This window comes from Zalophus californianus, chromosome 11 (assembly GCF_009762305.2).
Source record: "Zalophus californianus isolate mZalCal1 chromosome 11, mZalCal1.pri.v2, whole genome shotgun sequence".
In the NCBI taxonomy this organism is placed as follows: Eukaryota; Metazoa; Chordata; class Mammalia; order Carnivora; family Otariidae; genus Zalophus; species Zalophus californianus.
Window position 1 is genome coordinate 112,653,570 of NC_045605.1, and position 20,035 is coordinate 112,673,604.

The window sequence follows — 20,035 nt, forward strand, 5'->3', positions numbered from 1 at the left end:
GGGTGGTGGGACCCAGGAGGGCGGGGAGGGCCGGGGGATGAGCGACGGCGCGCGGGGCGGCGCGGGGGCCGCGGCGGCGGGGGCGCCGGAACAGGAGCGCCCCCGTGCCGGCCCCGGGGCCGTCCGTGCCGTGCGCTCGCAGACCGCTGCAGGGGCCTTGGGGGTGCCGCGCCGCGCCGCGCCGAGCGGGGACTGGGGCGCGGCCCCCGCGCCGCCCGCTCCGCGGGCCACGTGACCGGCAGCGGCCGGCCGCTGGCGGGCATGCCCACACGACCAGCTCGGGAGCCATTTCGCAGGGCCGCGGCCCGGGAAGAGCGACTGCGCAGGCGCCCGCCGGGAGCGCGCGTGCGTGCGTTGCCGGAAGGGGCGGGGCGGGCGCGGCGCCTGCGCAGTGAGCAGCGCGGGGGGCGGGGCCAGCCGTCAGCTGACCGAGGCGGCGGCGGCGGCGGCTGCGGTGGCGGCTTTCGCGGGACAGCAGTCGGCGTCGCAGGCTCCAGCGCCGAGGGTCGCGGTCGCTCCCGGTGGGCGAGGCGGGGGCCGGGTAGCACCATGGCGACCACCGTCAGCACGCAGCGCGGGCCGGTGAGGCTGCGGGCGGGCGGCGGGCGGCGGGCGTGGGCTCCGTAGCCTCCGGGGAGGGCCCGACGACGGGCTCCGGGCGGGGCGGTGGCGCGGCGGGGCCGGCCCCGGACGGAGGAGGCCCCGCACCCCGGGTGGGTCCCCCGGACCGAGGAGGGTCCCCTGTGCGCCGGATGGCCCTCACATGGAGCAGCCCCCCCGGCGGTGCCTCTGTCGTGGAGGACCCTGAACCCCAGGTGGTGTCTGTCCTCCCCCCGCGCAGAGTAAGGCTCGCTAGCCCAGCTGCGTCCCCGGTTAGGGGCCCTTGTCACACCGTCAGTTTTTCATCTGCGAATGAGAGGGTGGGAACCGAGGACCTGGGAGGGCCCCTCCCAGTTCTCAGTCGGAGGGCTCCCGTGTGGACCCCCACACTGTGGCATTGCAGGAGAGCTGGTGTAGACTGGCCCAGGATGGCCGGGCGGTGAGGTAGCCTCCCAGCAGCCCATTCAGACTGCATCGGGGGCGGGTTGTCACAAACCTGAAGTTTTTATGAACAGCAGCTCAAGATGCCCAGCAGGGGAACAATTTGGTCCTTTTGAGCAGGAAAAAAGGTTCCTTTGATGTGATCTCACAGTCAGCTGCTGAGGGTAAGTTCCCATTCCCAGGGCTTCTCACCCTTAACGCTGGACGTGGTTGGATCTTGTTTGTGCACACTAGAGGAGGATCTGTTCGCAGAACGCTTTTTCTGAGGTTGAAAGGAAGACCCTGGTTTTGTCGGAATTCCCCTTTGGGCACAGGTACTCCTTCTGAGAGCTTTGAAGGGGACCTGACCCACACTTCCTGTCGGACTTGGGTGTGGGAAGGTCCCGGAGCCAGTGGGGAGCGTTCTGGACTCGTCCTGGGGCTTCCAATGCTCCGTCTTCGCAGCAAATTACAGCAGGTTCGCTGCCAGCAATTTCTCATGTTTATGCAACTGGCTGATCAAGAGCAAGGGAACCCCAGCGGCTCCTTTCCTTGTCCTCCCACACCCCCCGCCAGGGAGGAGTGGGCTTAATGGTCTGGCAGGACAGCTCCTGCCCTGGCCTGTCATGTGTCCTCAGCCTCCTGGGAACCCAGTGCCCTTGTGCGGGACTTCACTGGAGGCGTGGGACTGAGCGTAAACACGCATGAGGTTGGGCGTGGTGTCTGGTGTGAAGGGAGCACTGTGGAGCTCAGCTCGTCCTGTTACCAGGGGAACACGGAGTTCTGTGACAGCATAAAGCCGAAGCCCCTACAGTCCGGAGGGAGGGAGCAGGAGCGTCTGAGAGCATTCACACACGTGGGGCCTGTGTTGTCCCGTGCTGCTTCTCTGTCGACTCCGTGAGTATGGTGTTTCTTGGCACATGTGACTGTGCTGTGGCCTTACGTGTGTCGTTGGTGTGCAGTATGGGATGCCCTCGACCTGCAAACACACAGTAATGTCAGGGCTGGGCCGGAGCTGGTGGGGGCTCCCGGAAGGTGTCATCCGGGGCTGGGGTCTTGAGTGCCAGTGCAGGGCAGGAGACGTCTTCCTCAGCCAGTGTTATCGATCATGGTATTTGGGGCAGCACGATACAGTGAACACCCAGGTGTGGTGCCCCCATCAGGATCTTACAGGGCAGCGCAGCAAACAGCCTGCGAGCTGGTGAGCTGCACACTCAGAGCTGTGGGTCTTTTCTTCTTTTTTAAGATCTTATTTATTTGAGAGAGAGTTCGAGAGAAGAGTGCATGAGCAGGGGAGGAGCAGAGGGAGAGGACAAGCAGACTCTGCACTGAGCGTGAAGTCCGATGTGGGGCTCGATCCCACGACCCGGGATCGTGACCTGCGCTGAAACCAGAAGTCAGACGCTCAACCGACTGAGCGCCCCAGGCGCCCCAGAGCTGTGGGTCTTAACTCAAGACTTAGATGTGAAGGTGGCCTGTCACGGGCCGTGGTTGAGGTGGGTAGGGTTCCTGGGGGGAGATGGCACCTAACGTAACACTTGAAGGAGGAGCCCGTGGGGAGGGGCTGGGCCTGGAGGGAGAGAGGGTGGGCTGCTGCTGGAAGGCCAGGGAGGGTGGGTGCCTGTGCCAGTACGAGTAACAGGCATGGCCAGGGTGCTTTTCTAGATGAAAGGCCTGCCGGCAGCAAATGGATTGGGTGCTTTAGTTTTATCTGGTCACTACAGTGTTAACTTTTTAAGAAAGCTTTTTGCCTGGCACACAGCCTCTTCGTGTCCCCTGCTCCCTTCTGGGCTAAGCAGTCCTTGTAAGGACCATGTTGCCATTGTTCGAGTCTGGCGGGCCTCTTCCTTTACCCAGGGTGCCCGGACTCCACGGGGTGCTGGGTGCTCTGCAGGCACAGGATGAGGCGAGGTGCTCAGCTATCCCAGCAGGCGGTGGTGAAGGAGCACTGGGCGGGGCTCAGGTGCTAGGTGGTGACTGGGCGGCTCTCCTGAGCATTAGCCCTGAGCCGCTGGGCTGCATCCCTGTGCATGGCACCCAGGGCTCCACCAGGGCTCCAGGGAGCCCAGAGCCTGGACTCACACGTGTGGGACATACTCTGAAGTATGACCGTCACCCCCCACTTGCCACAAAGGAGTGAAGGCAGCGTCCTTGGGGACGTGAAGGAGGAACGGGAGTCTGCCTGGTCGGGGTGAGGGGGCGTTTCCCATGTCCTCACACAGGGCAGCCTGAGGGGCTGGGTGAGGTGGGCTGAGGATGGGGCAGTGCTGGCTGCTTCCCTCGGTGGGGCTCAGATGGTTCTTAGGCATCTGTCTGTCCAGGCTAGTTCCTTCCCTGAATCGCCACTGAGCCATGCCCCAGGCCTATGCTGTTTGCCCTGCTTTTCACGTTGCTAGTATTCTTGTGACAACGTCTATTTTCTGTCCAGGGTTTCTGTCCAGTCCACAGATCGTTCAGAAGCACCTGATGGGCCCCTGCCTTCCTTGTTAGAACTTGGGGAGTTTGTAGGACATGCTGCTTTAAACCACATAGTGCCTGTCAACTCATGGGGATGGCGATCGAGGCTCAGTCAGGGGTGTCGGAGCCTTTCCAGCCTCCCTCACAGATGTGTGGGTGGGCCCCCTGGAGTTCAGGTGTGTGGGTGGGCCCCCTGGAGTTCAGGCGGACCACAGCCACTCGTCCTCCCCCTGGAGGTGCTGAGCGGGCAGTGGGTTCAGGCTGAGCGCACCGTCCTCCTCATGATGGCTTTGCCCTCCTGACCTGAGCTGGTCTGCTGGGTGATACTTGGGTGACTTGAGACTGTCCAGGTCCTCGTCAGCCCTGATGATGATGATTGTTCTTGATAGACGACGTAGTAACAGCGTTCTTAATTCCGTATAAATGTAAATAGATATATAAATATACAGATAAATTCAAGTAAGTGGTGAATGTAAATAACTTCGATATTGATAATTATTGCTGGATCAGTGACGACTCTAGGGATGGGAAAGGGTGATATTTGTATTTTATGGCTTGTTCTGTTTTTATTAACTGGGACTCCTTGCTAAGATGGCTTTGCAGATGGTCCACTGTCTGTCTGTGCTGAAACACAGTTGTGCAAGAGAGGTCAGGAAATGCTCAGCTCTTGCCCGTTGGTTTCCAGGACTTGGAGGGAAGGCCTGGCTTTCTCTTTAGGCTCGTGCGTGGCAGCGTTTCCTTTCTTGAGCACCGTCGTGAGCCCGTGGGCCTCGTGTGCACACCCTGCCTGCCGTGGCATGCCTGCTCGCCCTACCGGCTGGCCCAGATCCTCCCGGCTGACAGCCCGGGCCTCTCCCTCCGGCCTCTCCGAGCCGGGTGGGGGTGTGTCCAGGGTCGGGGCGCGGTGCCCTTGCCGGCTGCACGGAGCCTTTCTTGTTTGGACCCATGCTAGTGTGGGAGTATCCACCTTGTGTTCGTGTCTTCATTCTTTGACGAGACGTCTTTCTGTCTAAGGTTGGTTTATCGTCAGCATGTCATTAGACCTTTAAGAAGTCAAATCTAAGAAGCGTCTTCGTCTCTTAGCGGGAACACGTTAAGTAATTGTATGTGGTCACGCACATGCGTGCCCTTCCGCTGTTGTCCTCGGTGCTCGGGTCTACCTTTTCTGTGTCCGTGTCTCTCCTTGTGTTCTCTGGGGCGGTTGAATAGTTTCTCAAATTCAGGTGTTCATTCTGTCCTGGTCTGGAAAACACACGGATTTCTGTTCTCTTGGTGGTTATGGTAGAGACTTTCCCATGCAGACTCAGCAGGGTGTAAGTCAGCTGCTGTGTTTGCGCTCCTGCTGAGCTGCGGCCTCGGTGAATCTAGCGGCAAGTGTGCCCTTGCAGGGCCTTCAGCAGGGCAGGCCCCTGCAACGCCAGGGAGGCTTGGGGCTCCTGGCCCACCAGACACCGTCCCGAGGTTGGGGCTCCTTATCCTGTGAGCTGCTGACTTCACCACCTGGCCCTCGGCCCCTCTACAGCTCGTGGCCACATGGGCTTCTCTGTGTCTCTGTTGTCACCTTCCTCTGTCCCTTTCAGCCGTGGTTCCAGTGTGAGTGATGTGGACCGAGAGCCGAGTGATAGCTGTGGACCAAGGAGGCATTTGTGTTGGGGTGTCTCTTTGGACCGTGGTGGGGGCTCCGGAGCCCTGAGTGCCTGTGTTCTCACGGGTGACACCAGCCCCAGAGGGCAGGGCAGGTTCTCAGAGGAGGCAGAGGGAACAGAAGGCCTCGCGGTGGCTGGCGGCCCGCACTGGGGCTCCCCGCTCCTCGCGGCATCGCCATGCCCTGTTTCATTGAGTGTCACGTGGCCATCGGCTTGGTGGGGCACGTGGACACGGGAGCTCTGCCTCGTTCTCGTGTTTGTTTTCATACCACAGGCATTTTCCATCCCGTCACTATGTCGGGGCGCCAAAAAGAACATCCAGCGGGTGGCTAAAAAGTATTTTCTCGTTTCAAGCAAAAGTTAAGAGTTCACTAAAAATATTTTCTAAGAAAATTTTCCAGATGTTTTACTGGAAAAGTAACAGTTGAATTAATTTTTAATTCTTGATTACATTGGTACTGTGTTTATATAAATTGCTGATTTGTGTGCGTAATTTGACGCATTATAACTTCTAAGTAAATATGTTCAAGGTTCTCAACAAATACAGATACAAAGCATTAATAGGTTTTCGGTTTTTAACCTAACTTTTAACTTAAAAACTTCATTCCTTTTTTTTTTTTTAAAGATTTTATTTATTTGTTAGAGTGGATGCACACCAACAGGGGGGAGGGGCAGAGGGAAAAGCAGGGAGCCCAATCCCAGGCTCCATCCCAGGACCCCAAGATCATGACCTAAACCAGCAGCAGGCACTTAACCAACTGAGCCACCCAGGTGCCCCTAAAAACGTTATCGTAAGCCTGCTTTAACTGAGGAGCACTGTGTGTATGCAGAGCACGAGTCCGTGGACGGAATGTGGACTGATAGACACTGTCTGCAGACTGTGAGGGTGGCGAGGGGTAGATGGTCCTTGTGGGGACAGTGACGACAGACAGGCCCAGAGGGCCCCCTGCCCCAGCCGGCGCACGGCTGACAGTCCATTTTGGACTCTGTATCCATCTTGTAAGCATGAGCCAGATGACAGTTTACAATGTTCATTATTTATTTCTGGTCAAGATTAACCATTTTCTCTAGTCCTTGAGCCAGGATAAAGCATGTACTTTGATGTGACCGTTCAGACGTTTCCTCCATTGTTATATTGCAAAAGTAAATTTTAGGATTAGCCCTGAACTTCTGTATGTCAGTAACGCAGGCGCTCATGACAACCTTCCCTGGCTGGTCTCTGAAGCGGTCGGGCTTGTGTTGGTGTCTGGGCTCGCCTGTCGGGCCTGACTGCGGACTGGTTTCATCTGCAGTGCTGACTGCAGGTGTGGGAGTCCGCTCACGTGGACGGACTCTGCCGTGGTTGGAGCAGCGGGCAGACCTGTCTGCCGGCTCCCGGGGCCGCAGGTGCTGCTTGCATATGACCAAGAGCTTGGTATTTCGTAAGAAGTGGGGCGCTGTTTCCTTTTTTCTTTTTAGTTAAGTTGACATGTTTTCTGACAAACTTCACATGTTAGAGTTACGCAATGGCTGTAACAGTTCGGAGAGCCCTAGCGTCTTTGCACCTTGTGTGAGGTCCTCACTGGTGACGTCAGCAGGGCACGTCTGTCACAACCAGAGACCTGGCTTTGGTGTGTGACTGCTCACTCCGGGCTTTATTTGGATGCCCCGTGTTTGCCTCACTGTCCCTTCTGTCGTAGGGTTCCAGCCCAGACCCCACAGGGCACAGAGCTGCCACGGACCCTTGGTGGCTTGCTCTCTGGGACCATCTCAGACTTTCCTTGTTTTGGGGTCTGCTGGGCAGGGATTCTGTAGCCTGTCCCTTGGGTGGGAAGAAGCCTCTGGGATGTGGTGCCCTCCTTGAGGCTTTTCAGGAACCCGGCATCCCCCAGCCTGTCAGTGCTGGCGTCGGCCGGGGAGCTCAACTTCTGTCCCCTTCCCGTGTTTTGTTTGCACTCTTAATTTATGTTGTAAAGATCCTCAGTTCACATTTATAGTTTTATATTAAAGCGTGGTTGAAAACACTAGATGTTTGACTTTTTTTTTTTTTTTTGGTAAAGGTTTACTTGCTCAAAAGAGCACACGCAAGCGCCGGGGGGAGGGGTAGAGGGAGAGTGAGTCCCAAGCAGACTCCCCTCTGAGCAAGGAGCCCATCATGGAGTTCGATCCCAGGACCCTGAGATCGTGGCCTGTGCCGAAATCAAGAGTCGGACGCTCAACCGACTGAGCCACCCAGGCACCCCGATCTCTGACCTTTGATACAATTTTATTTCCCCCCATTAAAAAGGAGTGTGTTCTTCTTGAAGAAACCCAGACGAGTACAGTAGAAAGGAAATGTGGTTCTGCAAGTCCCATTCAGATGATGGGATGATGGGAAACAGAAATAATGATCCCCATGCCTGAGCACACCCTGTTACCACTGTCGCTGCAGACATATGCCTGGCCATCCCCGGCGTGCCCCCCCCAAGGGCATGGCCCATTCCCTGCTGGATCCTTAGAGCTGCCGTGTGTGATATGGGGTGAGCGGTTATTTTTCAGAGTAAATGAGAATCTGGTTGGCATGAGTCTGTGTCTCCCAGATTGTGTTCACAGGAGCGGGCAGAGCTCACCACGGCCCCTGCAGGTGGAGGCTGGGAGGCTCAAGGCCGGCTGACAAGGCAGCATCCGGCCCCGTGTCCGCTGGGAAGAGCGCTGGCTGGGAGTGTGGCTCCCGGTTGCCCACAGCAACTGGCGATGGGTGTTGGTCTGGTAGCTGCCAGGCCAGCTGCAGCATCTCAGCTGTGATGGAGGGTGTGCGGCCTTCTTTCCAGGGCAAGCCCTGGGCCCTGCTGGTGAGCCACGTGGCACAACGGGGGAAGGGCACCTGCGAGGCCCCTTGGGAGGCAGTGCACTCCTCACCTGGCAACCCTGGGCCTCCTGGGCGCCACTGCTTTTCCTTCCGTCTGTAATGAGTGCTCGGGTCCCCTCTGGGCCCACCGGGGCCACCCACCCCAGACCGAGAAGGTGTAAATTGCTGTCCTCTTCAGGTGCCTGAGTCGGCCCGGTGTGGGGTACAGCCGGGAGAAGGGTGCTCTTGCTCTGCAGAGGAAGCAGTTGGAGCACCAAGCTGATGGGTGCCGAGGTGGGAGTGGCCAGGGCGGAGCCCCTGACCCCAGGGTCTTGAGTGGCTTTCCATCGGTTTCAGTGCCTGGTTTGGGTGATCTCCAGGCCCGGGATGGGGACATGGAATCTAGACCTTTCTAGGGATGTTTGAAATGAAACAGCACAAGGCGCCTGGAGAGAAATGCTTTCCCATTGGTGCTTATGACCTCAGCGGGTGCGGAACCCTCTGGAATCCTGCCAGATCCATGTCATCTGGAAGGCCAGAACTTGAGCAATAGAGGCCTTAGGATATTTGGTGCATGGACATCTGAGGTGGTCCCCGGTGGTTGCTGTCAGGAAATGCAGTTTGCCACAACTCCCTGTGACACAGGGTTATCCTTTTGGCATTTCTTGAAAATAACACTTCTTCAAGGCTCTCAGCCTTGTGATGTCTCCTTGGGGCGGCCAAGGAGGACCTGGGGACCCCTGCAGGCGGGCCCTGGGCTGTAGCTCTGCTGCTCCCTCCCACGGGGATCTGTGGCCCCAGGGGCTGCGCACCCTGAACCCACCCTGCCCGGGGAAGAGCGGAGTGCAGGCTGCCTGGGCGTCCGACACCCGGCGGGCCGTGCTCTGCTCATCTCTGCAGGGGAAGCCTTGTCCACGGCCACTGCCACATGTGGCAGCCAACTCCCGCTGCCTCTTCCTGGAAGACGCTTCTGGGAGCCCTTGGGGCCTCTGCACAGTCCACTGTCCTGCGTGTCCCTGGCCCCGTCTCTGGGAGGCCAGGCAGCCTTGTGGACAAGGAGTTCGGCAAGAGGCAGAAGGGGGCTGTTTGGGGCTTTGTGGGGTCTTCTGGGCTGTTGTTGCATTTGAGCTGTGTCAGCATTGGGGGTGGGGGGGTTCCGTACAACTGGAAATCCAAGCTTCCGATTTTGTCTCACTGCTTGGTTTCAACCAGTGCCTTGCAGTCCGCAGGGAAAGCCGATGACGGACACGTAGGCAGAGGGTGTGTGACACCTGACCACGGCCCAAGAGACCGTCGAGGAGCCGTTCTGAGCATGAGAACCTGCGGTCAGGGCCTGAGCGTGTTTCCGTGTCCACCAGGAGTGGGCTCCATGCTGGAGGGCAGTGTGGTGGCTCGAGGCGCTCAGGCTGGAGACCCTGGACCCAGTGGGCCCCTTGCTTTGTAGATGACACCCTGAGCTCCCGCCACACTAACGCACACGCTCGCCCCAAAGGTGTACGTCGGTGAGCTCCCGCAGGACTTCCTCCGCATCACGCCCACGGCCACGCAGCAGCAGGTGCAGCTGGATGTGCAGGCGGCCCAGCGGCTGCAGTATGGAGCGGCGGCGAGCACAGTGGGCCGCCTCAGCATCACCGTGGTGCAGGTGGGTGTCGGGGCCTGCCTGGGGCCTGCTCGGGGTGGGGGCGGCCCTGCATGCGGTTGCTCTGTGGGCTGTGGCTGTCAGGCCGCATTTTCTGTGTGGACAAAGGGTTTTTGTGATTCGTTTTTCTTGAAACATACCTGATGAGAAATGATGTAAGTGAGGTACTGAGAATGACCCAGGCTTCTACCAGAAAAGCAGAAAGAGCCAGTGAGCGATGTGCTGTGTGTGTGCTGTGTGCCGGGCACCACCCCTTCATGCCAGTGCCTCTCCCGAGGGGCACGAAGGGAGGCCCTGGCTGCTGAATGGACCGCAGGAAAGCCAAAGGCGTGGTCAGGATCTAACGTGGCTTTGGTCACCACAGCTTTCTGTGAAACCAAGAAGGAAGGGGAGTCACTGGGAGGCAGAGTCACAGTCGGGCCTTGCGAATACTGTGGGTTTTAAGGGGACTGCCGCCCAGACACCTGGCCACACTCGTGGGGCTGACAGGGTCACTCAGATACTCACGTGTTTCTGAAAGTCCGACTTCTCACGCGCCCACACGAGCGGCCGGTCCGCACCCTCCACACCATCCTCCCAGCCCCGTTTTGCCTTTTGGGCCTCTCAGCGTGGCCCGTGGCCCTTTGTGATAAGCCTTTCTCCCCTCGGTCTGCGGGGGGCCCCACCGTGCTTCCTGGCCTCCCTCCCTGGGGTGTGTCCCCGGTGGTTCCTGCTGATGGAGCGGAGCGCTCTGTGGTCAGGGCCCTGGCTCCCCTCTCCCCTCCCTGCCCCCACGCCCAGGCTAGCCGTCCACTCAGCTGCAGATGGGAGCATCCACACCATAGCCCATGGGGCCTCTTTCTGGGTGTCCAGTAGGCGTGTTGTCTGCTTTCCGCATGCAGGGTGCAGGTCCTTCGCGTGATCAGGACAGGGCTGGTTTGGTTTGGGCTTGTTGGGGTTTTCCTTTGTGTGGAGCCATCTCGTTTCTCCTGCGGGCCTTCGCCCACATTCTACTGGGCTGTGTTCTCGTCGCTGAGATTTGAGAGGCCCCTCTGTCCTGGGCCTGGCGCTCTGTCACACATGCACCTGCCCGTGTGCCTCTCTTGGTGGACGCGTGCAGGTCCGTGTTGGTGCTGGCAGGCGGCAGCGCACCGCGCTCCTTGCCAGGGCCGTGGTGGCGCTGTCCTACCCAGGTGTCTCCACGTTGAAGTTATGTGGGTTTTGGTTTTATGTTCCAATGTGTGATACGCTTGGAAGGATGTTTGCTGACCGATACCCTAGGCAGCCAAAGCCTTCCCTCTTCATCGGTCCCTGTGCTTTTTCCCCTGCAAAGGCAGCCTGTCTGGCTGAAGGTTGGGCTCCTCAGGATCCATAACCTGCAGTAGCGGACAGAGAACAGAAAGGGGAGCCAGGCGGTGGCTGGGCAAGGTGCCCTGAACTCACCACCCCGCTGCTCCAGGCTGGCTCTCGAGCCCCGTGTCCCGGGTGGCTCTCGGCTCTGGCCCAGGACAGCCTGCCTGTCACCCTCCTCTGCAGCCTCTTCTGAGGGGGACGCTGGAGAAGGAGCTGCCCCACACGGCACAGCGGCTCCCTTGACTTGAGCTGGGACCTTCGGCACCTGGTGCCCAGGAACAGTTTTTGGCTGTGTCCTGTTCCCCGGAAAACCCTGGGGTTGATGACTCGAAGAGGGTGGACAACTTAGGTGAGCGTGTGTCTTTCACTCTGACGGCAGCTGCTCATTCAGTAACAAGGGCTGTATTTCAGGCCAAGTTGGCGAAAAATTATGGCATGACCCGCATGGACCCGTACTGCCGACTGCGCCTTGGCTATGCGGTCTACGAGACACCCACTGCCCACAACGGTGCCAAGAATCCTCGCTGGAATAAAGTCATCCAGTGCACGGTGCCCCCGGGCGTGGATTCCTTCTACCTGGAGATCTTCGACGAGGTGAGAGGGCCGCCCACCACCACAGGCCCAGCGGGTGCAGGCCGCGCATGGCCACACCGGAGCCACAGCTGCCCTGTCTTCCACCGCTGAGGCTGTCCAGGAGCTGCAGGCGTGCCCAGACACAGAGTGTGTCGTTGCTTTGTGACGGGTGTGCTGGTGTCCCCAGCAGCAGTGAAGGGTACACAGTCTCATGCAGATCCTTTCACCCGTTAGATTCAGAAACAGCATCAGCAGGGGTGGGAACACCAGGCACTCCAAGGAGACAGTGTTGGCTGCACTCCTTCCCCAAGCCCCAAACACATCCCCAAACCAAAGGCACACGGAGGCCAGCTCTTACAACCAGGTTGGACGTAAAGTGGGTCAGACCCCACACTGGGTGGAACGGGGTTCTTGGGCAAGTTGCCAGCCCCCCAGGTGTCCCTGGGGGGGTCAGATAGATGCGGTGGGGCTCTTCCTGAGCATGGTCCTCTGGGCACCTGTGTGGGGCAGCCCAGTCCTCCGTGGCTGTCCAGGGAGCCCCAGGGGATCAGTTGGCAGGATGAGAGGTCAGAGCGCTGGGGGTTGGGCAGCAGGGCCTGGAGGTGACCCCCCCCCCGGTGCAGTGCCCTCTGCCCTCCCTCTTTCCTAGGTTTCTCCCTCCTGCTCTTCCGTTACTCAGCACAGGGGTAGAAGGGAGGGCCTGCCCAGCAGGGAAAGGGCCTCCTTCCCTCCATCCATGCCCATTAGGCTTTGGACTTGCAAGGGGTCCCGAGAGGGTGGGCAGAGGCCAGACCACACTTGTCCAGATGCTGACCGAGGCCCTCCTGGCCTCATGGGGATGAGGGTGGTGGGGGAGCCAGACCTTGGGGGGGTGGGGGGTAACTCTTGGAGGTGGTGGCCCCTTGGGGGCAGGGTGAGGGTGGGGGTGTGGGCGGGGGTCTCAGGGCAGGGATGATGGGTGGGGCTGAGGGGCTGTGAGGGCACCGGTGGGGAAGTGGGGCATGGGGCCGGAGGGGGGGGCGGCAGGGGCGGGGCCTCAAGGCCGGGCCTCGCGGTGACGGCGGCACCGGGGCCCCCATCTCCCTCAGCGGGCCTTCTCCATGGATGACCGCATCGCCTGGACGCACGTCACCATCCCCGAGTCCCTGAAGCAGGGCAAGGTGGAGGACGAGTGGTACAGCCTCAGTGGCCGGCAGGGCGACGACAAGGAGGGCATGATCAACCTGGTCATGTCCTACACGGTGAGCGCGGGCAGGGGGCCGGCCGAGCGGCTGGTCACGTCCTACACGGTGAGCGCGGGCAGGGGGCCGGCTGAGCGGCAGCCTCAGCTTGGCGGAGTTGTCCGTCCCCGAGGGACGGGGACCTTGGCTTGCAGGCATCGGGCGTCCTGGTGGGAGGAGCAGCATGGCTTGGTGGCCTGTCCCTCAGGGTACGGCCTCCCCCATGGTTGGAGCGGGCCCACCAGGTGGTCGGGAGGGGTCTCACATGGGGTTTAAGGGAGCGGCCGCTGGCCCTCTGGCCCTCAGGTGTCCTGGCTCGTGCCGGCTCCATGGCCCGCGGCCTGCTGCTCCTGGGGCAGGTCGGGGTCTGGGACCTTTGTGCCACCGAGGCGGTGGTGGTGTCCCTGTTGTTTTAACTGCCTGGAGGAAGTTCCCTGCAGGTGTCCCAGCCCAGCAGAGCTTCATTCCCCTTCTTTAGCCCGGGGCTGTTAAAAGCAAGTCCCAGCATCGGTGTGATGCGATTCGTAGACGTTCGATTACGCAACTGCTGTTGTCACACGAACACACAACCCCGGTTCTGTTAACGGAGCCGGTAGCATTCTAGAGGCAGTCGGGAAGCGTTACAGGTGTAGGTCCTCAAAGTACCTGTTTGCTTCCCGGGACCACGTTCCCTTCTGATCCCACGTCAGTCGGCCACGGCTCTGTAACAGCCCCTGTCGCCAAGCTGCTCGCCCCAGCCTTCCACCAGGGCAGTGTTAGGGTGTCCATCGCCATGGGTGCTGTGTTCTCTGTGACGCCATGATCGCCTTCCGTGTGTTCCAGTCACTGCCGGCCACCGTGATGATGCCGCCTCAGCCTGTGGTCCTGATGCCCACTGTGTACCAGCAAGGCGTCGGCTACGTGCCCATCACAGGTGTGTGTCACTCCCCCTCCCTGGTGCTGTCCTCGGGGGCTTGCGGCGCAGCGTGCAGGCTAAGTCCTGTCTGCGCATGACTCTCGGGATCCTTCCAAATACAAGGATGTGGTCTTAGGTTTGAATTATTTTATACGTCTGTAGGATACAGGTTTTTTTCCCGACTGTTGGCGAGTTGAACTTTTGTGGAGGTGTAGAAACGTAATCTCTGAACATGTTGGTATACGAGTTATCGTCATGAAAGATCCTGCTCTGTGGGGTGACGTGAGCCATGTGCCCAAATGTGCCTGTTCTGTCGTGTTTATTCATCTTTGTAAAGTAGCAGTTTGTGACAGCAGTTGGGTTGCTTACATGTCTTTGGATTTTCAAATGTTAATGTCAGCCATCGGCTCACTTCTGCCCTGGCTGTGATGGTAACTGGACTCAACCAGCCCCTGCCGCAAACAGCCATGAACCCAGGCAGAATGGATGAGGCGGCAGCTGTGATCGGGCATCAGCAGACAGGCCCTGTAGGACTGTGATCCCCAAGAGAAGGGAGGCGGAGGAGCCCCGGGTCACCGCGGTCTCTGCCCAAGGCGGCATGGTGGTCCCACCGTACGAAAGGGGCTGGACTGGGACAGGACGCTGCGGGGCAGGGGCCATGCTGCCTCAGGGCTGGGGTGCCCCGGGGTTTCCACCCAGCCAGAGAAGAGAGGCCTCATCATTGTGCAGTTGCTGCTGGCACAGGACCAGGGTGTCGCCTTGGGCTGACCTTCACCCCGGAGCCTAGCCACAGCCCCACAAGGAAGGGGGCAGGGCGGGGAGGCTGCACATGCGTCCAGGGTGCCCACAGAGGTTCAGGAAGCGGGGAGAGCCGTAGACTCCGGTTTCCACAGGGCACCGTCCAGCAGACAAGGCGGAGAAAGGGTGAGCCCTGGTTGGGACAGAACCAGTCAATAGGAAGTGGCCTCAGGGACCCAGGAGCTCCAGAGTAACCAGGACTCATTCACAGAATTAAAGAGTGTCTTAACTAAGTGGGAAGAGGGAACCTCGGCAGAGACCCAGAAACTCAGGAAAACCGAGGGGATGTATTTGGCCTGGGAAGCACACTGAGTGGGGGAACACTCCCTCCTGCTGGAGCAGTCCAATGGCTGGGCACCTCCCTTGCCTCAGGGGGGCTCTCCGTGGGGCCTCTCCCTGCCCCTTCCCTGCAGCGGTTTCAGGGTCTGTGTGAGATCGGGGTTTGACCGCCTGCCTTGGAGGTTTGAGCAGGAACAGGCACCTTATGGGTAAAGGTGTGAGTGCCCTGGGGCCACGTAAACCAGAAGGATTGTCTGCTCTCCACTCTGGAGGCCAAAGTCCAGAATCAGGGTGTGGGCCGGCCGCGGTCCCTAGAGGCAAAGGCGCAGAGCCGGATGAGCTGTACCGCCACAGCCTCGGCCCCCATGGCCCTCACGGTCACACAGCCCCTCCTGAGGGTCTGTGCCTGTGGCCCAGGCGCCCCTTTGATCAGGACCCTGCTCCAGATGGCCAGGTGAGGTCTTGCTCATACGTCTTCCTGGGCGCACACCTCAGCCACAGCGTCACTGCACCGGACCTGTTTGAGTAACGAAAAGTCCACTTTGTCAGGAGACATGTTTTTCTGGTTCCTTAGCTCTCTTTGTAAATGCCTTTAAATTTTGTCCTAAAACGTTCATTCTGGGAAAGGCAGACTTCTGTATAAATGGAGACTTTGAACTTCTCTTTGGATGCACGTTTGTAAGCTTTGGGACAGTGACTTACTCGGAGGAGGTGGCCAAGGAAAGGAAGGAGCTTTTGCCTGGACCTTGAGGCTGAGCCGCCCACCGGCTCCAGTACGTTTCCTACAAACAGGGACTTGCGCCCACTGCCCGTGGTCGTGTGAGGCTTGTGCTTCAGAGTCTTCTTTGCTGTGAATAATTTACATCCCTAACCTTGTCGAGGTGTGCATATGTGTGCACATGTGTGATCTGCAGTACTGGTGTGTGTGCATACATGTGATGAGTGATGTGTGTTGTGTGCGTGCACGTGTGTGGTCTGCAGTATTGGTGTGTGCATGCGTGCATGTGCGTGTGTGTACATGGCACGCATGTGCACGTGTCATGTGGGGAGGTGCGTGTGTGTGCAGACCCTGCTCCCGCGGGAGGGGGGCTGCCTGCAGGTGCTGCCCCCCCCACGACAGGTGGGGGTCCCACGGGGGAGTTAACCCTGGGGTGGGGGTGAGAGCCTTTTCGAAGCGTACGGCAAGGTCTGTATGCGCTGAGCAGTGCGTGGGCTGCATGGAGGCCGTGCCCACCAGATGGGGGCAGTGCCGCCCGGTGTGGGAAAGCCTTCGCACTGCTGTTCTGCTCCGTGATTTCATCCACCCTGGAGACGGTCAGCTGGAGAGTTGGGCTCTCAGCATCTCACCACCTTGGCCCAGGATAGGAAACGCTCCAGGTGTGCACCTTGCTCTCAGGTTTCGCGTGCTTGTTGGCATCGGAGGGACCCACCTGGTGCATGGGCTGCCCCACAGTCGCCAGTTGATGTGGGACCATCGGCCTCCCGTCCCGTGTGCTGTTCCTTCTCTGACAGAGTTTTTTGTGGCCTTCGGTCCATGAACATTGGAGTTTGAAGGGACCGCAGTGCGAGTAGCCTGTCGGGCTCTGAGCTGGGAGCGTGGACAGTGCACCTGCTGCGGGGGAGGGCTGCAGGCGGGGGGGCGCACGTCCTTGACCCCCGGGCCAGCGCTCAGCGTGGGCACTGGTGCCGTCGCATGTTCCCTAAACGGTGTCTTGTGCTTGCAGGTGTGCCTGCAGTGTGCAGCCCTGGTGTGGTGCCCGTGGCCCTGCCCCCAGCAGCCGTGAGCGCCCAGCCCCGCTGCAGCGAGGAGGACCTGAGAGCCATCCAGGACATGTTCCCCAACATGGACCGGGAGGTGATCCGCTCCGTGCTGGAAGCCCAGAGAGGGGACAGGGACGCAGCCATCAACTCCCTGCTCCAGATGGGCGAGGAGTCCTAGAGCCCCGGCCGCCACGTGGCCTCGGCTCTCCCGGTGTGCTGGCCCGGCCCCTCCCCCCCTTCCTGTGAAGGAGCCCTGTGTAGCCTTTTCTCGGGCGTCTGTAGTTCCAGTCCTCACCCTCGTGTGGGATGCATGTGGGTGGTTGGTCCCCGGCTGCTGAGCCCTCCGTCGCTCAGGCGTGGGTGTGCGTGGCTCTCCTCTTGGCTTCGTTGGGAGCAGAGTAGGCACGTGGGCCGTGTCCTGTGTATGCACACTCGCCCTCCCGCCACTTGGGGATATGTGTCTTCATGTGCCGTGGGCTCCTTCTCCGCACGCTGTCCCAAGATCACTCTCTGCAAGCACCTGCCAACGCTTTAGAAAGTGTCGCTGTTCTCCAGGTTTGATTAATGGCATGCAGTTTACTTAACCAGAGTAGACCTATTATTTCAGGCACATAGAACATTAACAGCCGATTTGGGTTATTTTTACAACTTTCAACCTTAAAATTCACATCCTTCTGTGGATGTTCCTTGTGTGTGGTTCTGGGCTGCTCACCAGTGTCTTGGGCAGACCGACTTCCATGTTGCCCGCCCAGCGGCAGGGTCTGCACAGATGCAGATCGCACTGGATCCGGGGGGCGCTGAGCCCAGCAGCCCGCCTGTCCCCACCCATGGGCTCTGGAGCAGGGCCGTCCTGGGCCCGGGGACCCTGTGATGCCTTTTCCTGCTGTCTCCTGCCAACTCTGTGGGGTGTGACTCCGAGGGTTTGCCGCTCCATTCTCTGACCAACTCTCGGAACAGAACCTTGAAACTGGGAATAAGAAGTGATAGGTCCAGTACTTTGTATTTGTTTATTAAAGGGTATTTAGGAACCGTTGGCTTACTACTGACGTTAATTTGAGTAAACACTGTGAATTTACTTTGGGTGAGAGAAGCAGCAATCTGGTGAATGTTTTAAGTCTTCCCGGGAGGCCTGAGGTGTGTGTGCCGCGCTGTGGGCTGCGTGGCAGCCGTGGCCACGGGACTGGGACAGGTCGGGGGGCGGGGACACCTCATGAAAATCAGCCGCCTGAGAGGTTTGTCAGGTGCTGCTTGCAGCCTGTGCATGAGACGCTTGCCTTTGGAGAGGGAGTCTTTCTGCCATGGGCACGATGGGCCCCAGCAGCGTGGCCCTGCGAGGGGTCAGCATGAGGGTGGACTCCTGTGTGCCGCCTTCCCCCTGCCTGGGGGAGTTTCCTGTCGGCTGGAGGACGCTGCTTCTGCTGCCACCAGGCGCAGGTCGGTCGGAGACGTGTGCACAGAAGGCTGAAGGAGCGCGAGCTGGCGGCACGGTGACCGCACCAGCCAGGCCCCTCAGTGAAGACGCCGCCAGCCGGGGGACGCCGACCGCTGGCTTGGACGTGTGAGCTCTGCTTTCTCGCGGAGCGCGAGCTCCCTGTTCAGTCAGTTTGGGGCCATGCAGCACGTTTCTCCCCAAACAGAAAAAAGTGTCAGGCAGGCCCGCAGCTCTCCTGTGGGGACAACCTGCACGGACGCGCAGCGCAGGCCCCGGGCTCCCAGAGGCCCCGGTGCCGCTTCCCGCCTCCCCATTGCTGGGATGTCTGGGCGCGTCGGGGACGTGCTCCCTGTGGGGACAGGCACGGAACCTGGCAAGCAGCCCAGCGGGCTCACTCGCGGGACCTCGGTTGGCGGGAGAGGGACTCTAAACCCGTCCCTTGTGCTCCCTTCCTCGTGAACACTGTGACATCGGAGAGAGCCCTCACTCTGCAGGGCCTTCCTGGTTGTGTTAGGCTCTCCTTTCCTTGTTCGTGCCCCGCCGTCCTGTCTGTGGGCTCGTGGCCTGTGGCGGCCTGCTGCTCCTGCGGAAGGGGTGGGTCACATTGCAGTTCCCCTGAAGCAGGCCTGGGACGGGCCGATGACATGGCCACAGCGTGGCCACCATGGACTCCCGCGAGCCAGGGCGGCTGCTGGTGTCTGGGGCCCCGTCCCTCGTGGCCCCGTGCACACGGCCAGGTGGCAGACCCCGGGGGCCTCCGTGAGCTGGTCGATGGCCTTTCCTCCAGATGCAGCCCCCCCTCCCCCAACGCTGAGGACGGAGCGATGGTGTGTGCCGGGGATTCCTCCCGCCTGCCCTGCAGCGTTCCTGGAGGCGCCCCTCCCCTTACCGACTCCTCTGGCCGCAGCTCTGTGCGCTGGTGGGAACGATTCTCAGAGCTGTTTCCTGTGCTTCTGTCGGGGTCCAGTGTCCGGAGTTATCTTTGATTGTAAAGTATATTTTTGCTTTTCGGCCTTCTAATTTAATATGTGATATCTATAAAAGTAGAGAATTAAACTTCTCCAATGAAACTTTACCATTTTTGTTCCCGAGTAGTTTTTAATTTAGCTCAGAATACATTCACTCGCTAACAAGCTACACGGATGGTTGTATGAGTACAGGTGAAATTTAATGGCTGAATTCAGAACATTAACCTGAAATATTTATACCCAGCATGAAGTTTTGTTTTTCAATTAAAATATGATGGGGAGAGAGGCGCCTGGCTGGCTCAGTCGGTTAACCCTCTGCGTTCGGCCCAGGTCACGATCCCGGGCTCCGGGGATCGAGCCCCACGTCAGGTCCCTGCTCAGAGGGGAGCCTGCTTCTCCCTCTGCCCTGCCCTGTGCTCTCTGTCGCTATCTCTGTCTCTTTCAAACAAATAAAATCTTTAAAAAAAAATGACAGGGAGAGGTTCAGGGCCGGCAGGGGAGGCAGCTATGTGCCCCCACCCTGTCCCCAAGGTCGGGTGCCGCACAGTGTTTCTTCCATGTAGCTGGCTGCCACTTGCTGTGTGTCGCCATGAATGTCTGGTTTGGTTTTTTGTTTTTTTTTTTTTAAGATTTTATTTATCTGAGAGGGAGCACGAGCAGGGGGAGGGACAGAGGGAGAAGCAGGCTTCCTGCCAAGCAGAGAACCCGATGTGGGGCTCAATCCCAGGACCCCAGGATCATGACCTGAGCCCAGGGCGGACGCTTAACGACTGAGCCACCCGAGCGCCCTCGCCATGAATCTTTTGCCCAAAGCAGTGGAGGAAAGCGCGTGTGCTCGAGCCTGACATGATGTGAGGAAGCAAGGAGCGCTTCTGTTCTGAAGCTTGGGACAGAGTGCCCAGGATGCCATGGGCAGAGCCAAGCTCTAAGGAGTTCCCCAGGCGGGTGCGGGGGCTGCACGGAGGGTCAGCGCAGTGGGGTGGGGGTCTGTCTGCTTAGCATGTTCCCAAGCATGCACGCGACAGGCGCCCAGGCGTGTTTGGAGGTGCTGAGGTCCTGGGTGTCCGGGCACGAGCCAGCTTGGTTCTGTTCTGAAGCCTCAGGCATGGCTCCTGACAAGGGGCCAGCATCCAGCTTGCTGCGAAGGTGAGCTCGAAGGAAAGTGCCCGCCGCAGAAGGAGGTGACAGGCGATTGCCAGAAGCCTGCTG

At 59.5% G+C, this 20,035-nt stretch overlaps 1 protein-coding gene across 3 annotated transcripts; it reads left to right on the plus strand.

The window, feature by feature from the left end:
- The first annotated feature begins 414 nt into the window (after positions 1–414).
- On the plus strand, positions 415–18,933 carry LOC113914759 (toll interacting protein). 3 transcript variants are annotated; one of them, XM_027580259.2, is made up of 6 exons: positions 415–582; positions 9,422–9,571; positions 11,312–11,494; positions 12,562–12,714; positions 13,516–13,606; positions 16,390–18,933. In XM_027580259.2, exons 1-6 carry the CDS (start codon positions 550–552, stop codon positions 16,602–16,604), a joined length of 825 nt encoding a protein of 274 aa, XP_027436060.1. In that variant the 5' UTR covers positions 415–549; the 3' UTR covers positions 16,605–18,933. The 3 variants fall into 3 exon arrangements, with proteins under 3 accessions (XP_027436060.1, XP_027436063.1, XP_027436061.1); XM_027580262.1 differs by lacking the exon at positions 415–582 and adding an exon at positions 1,848–1,917 and having other exon boundaries at positions 16,390–16,604; XM_027580260.1 differs by lacking the exon at positions 415–582 and adding an exon at positions 2,347–2,516 and having other exon boundaries at positions 16,390–16,604.
- Positions 18,934–20,035: the final 1,102 nt, after the last annotated feature.